At 42.9% G+C, this 8,842-nt stretch overlaps 1 protein-coding gene across 5 annotated transcripts in view; it reads left to right on the top strand.

Annotated features, from left to right (window-relative positions):
- Zasp52 (Z band alternatively spliced PDZ-motif protein 52) overlaps positions 1 to 8,633 on the top strand; it is a 114,953-nt gene extending 106,320 nt beyond the window's left edge. For all 5 annotated transcript variants that reach the window (XM_075692795.1, XM_075692802.1, XM_075692812.1 and 2 more), the window contains 4 exons: positions 196 to 382; positions 2,298 to 2,418; positions 5,652 to 5,767; positions 6,928 to 8,633. In XM_075692795.1, coding sequence (XP_075548910.1) covers positions 196 to 382; positions 2,298 to 2,418; positions 5,652 to 5,767; positions 6,928 to 7,005 — 502 coding nt within the window. In that variant the 3' untranslated portion in view covers positions 7,006 to 8,633. The remainder of the gene's footprint in view (positions 1 to 195; positions 383 to 2,297; positions 2,419 to 5,651; positions 5,768 to 6,927) is intronic.
- Positions 8,634 to 8,842: the final 209 nt, after the last annotated feature.

The following is an 8,842-nucleotide window of genomic DNA, read 5'->3' on the forward strand; positions in this document are numbered from 1 at the left end:
GTCATCATCTTGAATTCAGTATGAAACAATTGCTTCTGTAATCATTAGTACCGAAGTCAAGCAGGACAATTATAAAGGTAAATCATGAGTCTCGCGTGTGTTAGGCAGTTTGTTCTCATACTTTAACTAACTTATGATGGGAAGAAACGAAGCACGCACTCTAAGCACTACCTTTTGACTGAATTTTCTTCGCAGGGGGCCGTTTGTGACAGCACTAGGACGCAACTGGTGCCCGGATCACTTCTTGTGCTCCAACGGTAGCTGCCGCAAGTCGCTCCAGGACATCGGCTTCGTCGAGGAGCAGGGAAAATTGTACTGCGAACACTGCTACGAATGCTACATGGCACCCATTTGCAGGAAGTGTGGACATCGCATCAAGGGCGTAAGACTCGCTTACTTTTCAGCCTGTCGTTCACTAAAACTGGAAGGGCAATACTATGCAGCGTGTCCCAGCTAACTTAGCCAGAGTTAAAAAATATGCAAATGCCAAGTAGCTGGACAGAACAAAGGTAATGTTGTTTACAGGTGCTTGGAGATGGTCAAACTATATTTTTCATCCTGCCTAATTAGATCATTAGTCGTAATTAATTAATTAACTTCCCGAATGTTATAATTAGATGAAAAGTGTAATTGAGAAAATTGTACAGCGGTAAGAAAAACACCCGTTACAGCTTTCCGTTGCTCAATACGTGCTACGTAAAAGTGTTTACCGAGCGTGAAAGAAGCCCGCGAACATACGCAAAATTGCCGCGCGACTGGCCACTCGAGGCACCTTTCGTGTATTCGCGGGCTTCTTTCACGCTCAGAAAAACTTTTATGTATCACGTATTGAGGAATAGAAAGCTGTATCAGGAGTTTTTCATGTCGCTCTACAATTTTCTCATTGACATTCTTCATCTAGTTATAATATTTGAGAAATATAGTTCAGCACAGTCGTCTTTCTTGTGTCTGTCTTTTTGCGCTTAACAAAGTATTCATGAATATTTGAGAAGTTGATTAATTAATTAAGACTAATTATCTAATTAGGCGGGAATGAAAAAAAAATGTTTGAGTACCTCCAAGTGACGGCAAACAACATCATCTTTGTCCTGCCCAGCTACGTGGAATTTGCATATTTTTAAACAGTGGCTAAAGTTAGCTGGGACACCCTACGCTTAGCGTCTAGGTTACTTTTGTCGGCACACAGTTTTTGTCGTAGGGTGTGCATTGAGGGTATGTAATCTGTAATATGAAGCTTACTTGAATAATTCATTGAACGAGATGAAAGGAGGTTAACTAAGGGGCCCGATTTTTATTAATCATATCATGAAACCAATAAACAAAGACACCAAGGACAACACAGGGGAGATTACATGTACTTTCTGATTGAATGAAAGAAATGATAAATTAATGGAATTAAAAGTAGATGAAAAAACAACTTGCCGCAGGTGGGCAACGATCCGACGTCTTCGCATTACGGGTGCGATGGTCTACCAATTGAGTTACCGTGGCGCCGTTTTCCCATCCACTTTCTGGGGTATTTATGTGTTACCACTAGAACTAATCCTGGGAGTGTTAGCCAGCGCCACTACTCACAAACCTTGGCGGCGGATGCGGAACATCCTTTGTGCGGCAGACCTCACGAGTGCGTAATCTTATTTGGGTTAAGGCAACTGGTCAGTAAACCCACACGCGCTATCCTTGAGGCATCAGTGTTGCCGGATTCGACACCCTCGTTATGTAATGAACAATGAGAAATAGGGTTAACCGAGCGACCCGATCTTTATAAATCGTATCATAAGAAGCCAACAAAGACACCAAGGACAACACAGGGAATATTACATGTACTTACTAATTGAATTAAAGAAATTAAATTAATGTAATCGTTCCCCGCCTGCGGAAAGTTCTTCTTTCTTCTACTTTAAATTCCATTAATTTATCCTTTCTTTAAATAAATTATTAAGTACATGTAATTTCCCCTGAATAATTCTTTGTTACTCATAGCTCAGATTTAAAGCACAAGCATCAGGACCGGTATTTACTGATAGTTATAACGCTGTGATTGTTCATAAGAGCAAGTTACAGCCAATCTTGATCCTGGGTATATTATTAGTGAAGACAGCCTGCCAGTAGGAAAGATGGCATACGAATGAAAAGCTTCATGAATTTGACTCGTGAACTTCAAGTGGGAACACAGGGCTTGCATTCTTTTTTGCTCAGAGAGTTTATCGACGCAACTTATTATCCTTTCTTATTCTCATTCTGAGAACTTACCGCCTGCTATAGAATCCTGTTATTGGTCTCCTCTCTTCCTGCAGGATTGTCTGAATGCTCTTGAGCAGACTTGGCACCCCGATTGCTTCGTTTGCACATACTGCAAAACAGCTTTTGGAAACAGCTCGTTCTACCTCGAAGACGGAATGCCCTACTGCGAAAAAGGTCGAGTACCTCCGCCATGCACGAATTTTCTTCCGAGCTAAGACAACAAACAAACTCTCTATGACTGATTGATCTATTAGAGAGAGAGAGAAAACAAAGGAGAGGGAAAGGTAGCGAGGTTCACCAAGTACGTGCCCTCTTGGCAAACGTACACTTGAGGAAGGGAAAAGGGGAAAGGATAGGTAAGAATGAAAGAGGAGAAAAACAATGAAGAGTCACTCATAACACAATCACAATGAAATATTTGCTGTCGCTTTCCTATCTAGTAAGCTACTACCGATTTAGGCGTCACTTATTGTGCTGGTGACCAGTTGGGAAAATGTATGGTGCTGTAATGAACCATCTGGCCCCTATTGTTAAAGGGTGTGAAGTTGAAAGTGATTGAGGAACGCCAGAAACGATCCTCGCAGTGCTAACAGCGAGTGTGATAATGAAGTCACGTATGAATTACTTAGCGGATAATAAAATTTTCTCCTTCAGTGCTTGTCTTACGGGTAATTGTGAGACATTTGAAGGACGGTACATCCATGAATGTTCCTGTTCGGAGCGCTTCACGCCCGGTTGTCTCTTCGCTGGTCTCGTAGCGTTTAGTATAAAGTAATGTAATCTATAGGCGCTGTCCTTACGAAAACAGTCTTCCTTCACAGTGCATCACTTAATGTCTATGTCTGCTCTTTAAAAACCTGCACATATTTTTAGGCTTTTCTTTGTATTTTTGTAGATGTACCACTTCCTACCCTGTATGCGCTTCATTGTGCTGTCATTCCTCTGACAATTAATTTATTTTTTGTCACTGCTTTGCCGCACATGCGGTGACAATACGGCGTTCGCCTTGAACGCGCTAGTTATCGTACGAATAACAATACATCGACGCTTATCGAAATTTAGTTACTGGTGGTGTTTTACAACACAAAACTAATAGAGGTCATTAGGAGCAGTGAGGCACGGCCTTGAAATGAATTGGACTGGAGCGTTTTTTTTTTCTACGGCTGCACAAATGCATTTTTGCATACTGGCGCCATCGGAATGCCGCCTCCTCGGAGGCGAACAAAGATTGCGGCCTGTATTGAGGTCACTGCCGCAGCAGCAGAACCCCACAAGTGCCGAACCAGCGAGACTGGCTTGTCTTCCCTTGCAAATAATGTTGGATGTTGCGTCTCAAGACGACTACCTATATAGTATACATATTGAATACAACAGAATTGCATGCTGTGCTGAGTAGTGTGTTGTAAGGCAAGTTATCACCGAATTGTTCGCGTTTTCCATTTGCTGTTGGCAAATGACACTATTTGGCGCTTTAGTATAAGCTGCATAGAGGGTTGAGATTTGGGCACGGCGCTATTTTTCCGGCGCTTCTACTTATCAGTCTCTGCAATATAAAGATTTTATTGAGAGAGCAAGTTATAGTTAATAAATTGACCAACTGCCGCAGTAACTCGGCGGCTGTGATGACTGCTGCTGAGCACGACATCGCGGGTTAGATACTCAGCCGCAGCGTCTCCCTGGCCTCAATGCTGAGCGTTCGTGTGCTTAGGTTTAGGCGCAAGCTGGAGAAGCGCAGGTGCCCAAGGTGATCCGAACCCCCCTACTGCGACGGGCGCCATTACCCTCGTTCAGCCTTAGGTAGTTGCAACCATCGCTTCTTCTTCATATTATTATTATTATTGTTATTATTATTATTATTATTATTATTATTATTATTATTATTATTATTATTATTATTATTATTATTATTATTATTATTATTATTATTATTATTAAATTCGCTAGCATCCAGCCCGCGAAAGCAAACCGTCAGACCAGGTTGCCTAATTCCCGCACTTTATGTTAATCCCCACCGTTTTTCCTACACATGCGCAGCACATCGTTAGAGAATTTACTAACAAATGGCTATCCTATGAACACACTGGTATAAATATTTGAAGAGGGAAGAGAGAGAAAAAAGGACGCTTCAGGTTACACGCTTAAATGTAGGTGTGTGGACACCAAACAAGAACTAACATGTGCTCAGCGCAAAGCACTCCGCGAATGTCGATTAACAGTTATTTTTTAGGGAAGCGTCTGTGTTCATTCCAACTAGTGTGGCAGTCTGCCCAAGCAGCAGCAGTAACCGTTGAGCATGTACAGAGGAAAGGATATTGCTTCGCAGAAATGGCACGCGCATACTCTAACGCTGATCCATAATGCTAAAATTGGGAAACTAAAGTGCAACTCAGTAGTTCCACCGCCACAATGCTCGCCATGAGTTTTAGTATCGGGAAAGCCCGCGATGGCTGTCATAGAGCGCCATTTTCTGACTATAATAACTTAACTACTAATGTGGAAGAATAATAGTCTCTGCGCATGAATGCAACCGTGGAACCCACTTTCACATGAAGTGTGATCGCTGTTCGTCGTAAGCGCTCGGCCATGGCCCGAATGAACACTTCCCCACAAGCAGACGTTTATCTATAATTTCGCGTTTCATTTTGGTACTCTGGAACTTTGTGAAACCCATAGATTTCACACGACACACGATTCTTCGCGAAGTCTTTTTCTCTGCGCAAGAATGCCTCCAAACGCGAACGGTTTCTATCACTTGAAGTCTATTCGTTACAGTCGCTGTTTTTGTAATTCTACAGTACGTATTTGTTCTCGCAGTGCTTGTATAACTTATATCGCTTGTACATGTGTAAACGTACTAAGATAGTCGAAGGTGTATATTATCCAAAGCTATACACGTGTTTTTACTGTGTCCAAGAAAGTATGCAGGGTCAAAAAAAAAGAAAGAAACAAAAGGTATAGATGGCTAGGCAAGAGTTAAAGAACTGACGGTTTCTCGATACCAGACCGCGATGTCTTTGCAGCAACGCGAGAGGGCAGGTCGACCAATCTGCGAATATTTCTCGAAGTACACATCCAATCAGCGCCGCCTAAGAAGCTGCGCTGAGGCCTATGGTCATCTTATTTCTTCATATCGACGCACACTCTGGGAAAAGTGGGCTCCCGCTAAAGTGACTTGAAAGAAATTACTCAGCGCAGAAAAAATGTTTCATTTGTTTTCGAAATATTGCACTACATGAAATTTGATTTGTGCACCTTGACTTTCTTTCACTACATCCTTTATGCTGGCGAGGCAAATCAAGTGTGATCTTCGGCATGGTCAAGTGAAATAAAGCTGACGCCTCACATCTGGCACGAATCGGCACTGTGTCCCACTCAACCGGATATCAAATATCCTCTTGAAATCGCAGACTGGAACGAACTCTTCACCACCAAGTGCGTGGGCTGCGGATTCCCGATCGAGGCCGGAGATCGCTGGGTTGAAGCGCTGAACAACAACTACCACTCCCAGTGCTTCAAGTGCACGGTCAGTCGGAGGCATGATAAAACGGACATGATCGCAAGACTAAGTGAACGAATACTGATAGAAATTGAAACACGAAGTAAACAGCACGCTTTAACGCAGGAGTTTAATTGTAGTGTCTTCGCAAGACAGTTTTGAGCTACCTTTGATGGAAATTGAGGGAACACGCTGGTGTGAATAGACTCAGGATGAGGGTTTACTTTATTCACCTGACAATCGAGATTATGAGGGAAGATAAAGTGACACTGAGTGGTATTAAATGTAATTATTAGTAATGTAAATGAAGTCAAGCAGACAATATCGAACTTAACTACTATGCTTTAGTTCAATTCTTGAAGTTAAAAGGTCACCCTGCATAACTTGTAGTTAGTGAGCCACTAACGTTATAGTCCACCCCGTTCCATGGTTTGGTATGTTTGGTGTTCAAACGCATGGAACATTTGCAAACGCAAAGTACGGCTTGCCGCTCGAGGCGCATTAATACCACAGAATAACTCGAGCCTACTATTCCATACTACGGGCTGCTTGTGCGCATATTGCGAAATCTCATTATTTGGATTGATTGTTTTGGTGGCGTATGTCTGGTAGCCATTTGTTACTCGCATGCGGTTAATCCATACGAGTAACAAGATGTCATTGAAGAATAAAATGGGGATCTTCTGTGGCCCCTAAAACCTGAAAACATTTCTTCACGGTGCATTTCAGCGGCGTTTCTGGAGTCCCCTCCAGAAACCATGGGTGCCGGTTCAGTAAAACAACAGATCAATTACGAAGAGTAAATGTAGTTTTTTTTTGTAAGAGTATTTTAGAGCGCGCTGAGCTTACAGCTTAATAGATTGAAAATTAATAGAAAAGGTTGAAAGAAAGAAAATTACAAAAATTGCAATTTCGCGATTACAAAAAGCAGCCCCATAAGACGGGACAAGATAGAAAGGACAGGGCAGGGTCTGTGTGCCCCTTTCTAACTTGTCTAGTTTTTTAGCACTGCTCTTCTGTAATCGTGACCCGATCACAATCACGATCACAGCCTGCCAGTCACTTTTTCCATGCTTACAAATAAAATGTTGGCTACTTGACTGTTAACGGGTTTTACAGACACAGACATATCTCTTGCGCTCTTTCATACAACTGATGGGTAATTTCTTCTCACTCACCTTGCGCAGATCTGCCAGAAAAACCTGGAGGGTCAAAGCTTCTTTGCCAAAGGAGGACGGCCCTTCTGTAAGGCGCACGCCCGCTAAGCCGGCCTCTTGGGCAAGAAGATGGACTCAGCGCCTATGGGGCATTCGCAGTGGCATTTGGAGTCATCAAGCACAAGATAAATAACGAGAAATAGAGAGAGAAACAAAGCTGTCGATACTCAGAGTTACACAGTTGCGTGAAGCCGCTTCGCCAGACAGATAATTTCAGCGCAGAACTATGAGTAAAAGTTTCACAAGAACGGCTCGGCGGGGAAGCGAAGCAGCTCGAGCGGATGGAAAGGGGCCGATTGCAATCGTCTAGTCGACTGTCGGTCTTTGCTATTATTAGTTTGCGCAGAACTGCTACGCGCTGGGACATGAAGCTTTTTTTTTTTATTTTCCTTGAAGCCGCATCTTTCTTAGCGTTCCAGAGGTGAACAAGGAACGAAATTGAAACGAGAAACGTGCTTTTTATATTTTATAACTAAAAAATATGCTTCCAGGAGAATATCAAACCGCTGCTGAATTCGACATTGCTTTTATGGCATTGCTATACAAGCTGCGCTGAAGAAAAAAAACATGATTTAGGCACAGTTACGCTACGTTATACGAAAGATACAGGTTTCTTGCTTTTCTTTTTCTCCTTTTACTATGGCGAGAAAGTGATGAAGAGGGCAGCGTATTTTGCTGACGTCGCATTCACTTTAAGAAGAATGGCCTCTGGGCAAGAAGACAGGAGCAGTTGCAGAAAGCTACGAGGTTCACAAAACGACCGATATTTTTTGAAAAAGTGATTTTCCCATAGAGCGACAAGCTGGCTTGAACGTTGTCAAACATTTTTTTCTTTGTATCTCTTACAAATACTATGTTCTCTGCTTGCATGAAATAATGGGATAGACAGAGAGCCTTGGGCATATTGCATCACTTTATGTCATAACTATTTCACTGGGGTAAAAGGAAAAAAAAAGATGGAAACGACGTTTTTGGCGAAGGATAAACTAGGCGTCTGGGAAAGCATCGATGCTGGTCTGAACCAGACAGGCAAAGAAACATGAATGAGAAGATACCCCATATAACGCTACGATCTTTTGCGCCTGCACAAGGTGACAGCTGCGAGTGGCTTAAACAATCTTCTAATCAATGTCATGGGAAGAAGGCGGTTCAACTAAAGAAAATGTTAACAATTAGAAGCAAGAAACAGAGCAAGCTGAAACGCGATTTTCGTTAATTCAGTGAGGCGAAATGGAATAGGCGCAAACATGCACGTTAAAATAAAACGTACTTAACAAATGGCGCTACATTCGTCGCGTTCGTCTATACACTTGTTCGTGCCTTTATGCTTTGCTAACGTCCGGTGTGCTGCATGTTCTCGTTTTTGCTGGGTCTCGCACCCAATGGAAGTTCTAGTCGTCTTATTTGTTACTTTTGTTGTAGGCATCATTTACTGTATTACAGCAACCGTCGTACCAAGCCGTTGGGAAGGCGTCGTGAGAAGGCAAAATGCTTAGGTGTGTCTGCTTACTCCGTCACGCGGTCTTATATGTGCCATACCTGAACAGGCGGCATGTCTAATCCCCCCCCCCTCCTACCCTCCCCCGTTTGTCTCCATCCACGAGGCTCGTGCTTTGCGCCTCGGCACGGATGAAGTGTGTACAACGAATAAAGCTGATACTAATAACTGTTACAAATGTCGCGTCTGTTGTTCATTTCATCTTCACAATCGTCTCTGACGCATTTGACATGCCGCCAGTGGGAACGAGTTTCGTGGAAACCGTAATGTATGGCGGCGCCGATTACGGAGTCGAGCTCACCACGTAGGCTTAAATTCTGCAGTCGGTCGATCCTAAATAAATAAAAGAAAGCACATCTTGAGATATATGTGATGCGAAGCTTTCGT

Source organism: Dermacentor variabilis, chromosome 1 (assembly GCF_050947875.1).
Source record: "Dermacentor variabilis isolate Ectoservices chromosome 1, ASM5094787v1, whole genome shotgun sequence".
NCBI lineage: Eukaryota > Metazoa > Arthropoda > Arachnida > Ixodida > Ixodidae > Dermacentor > Dermacentor variabilis.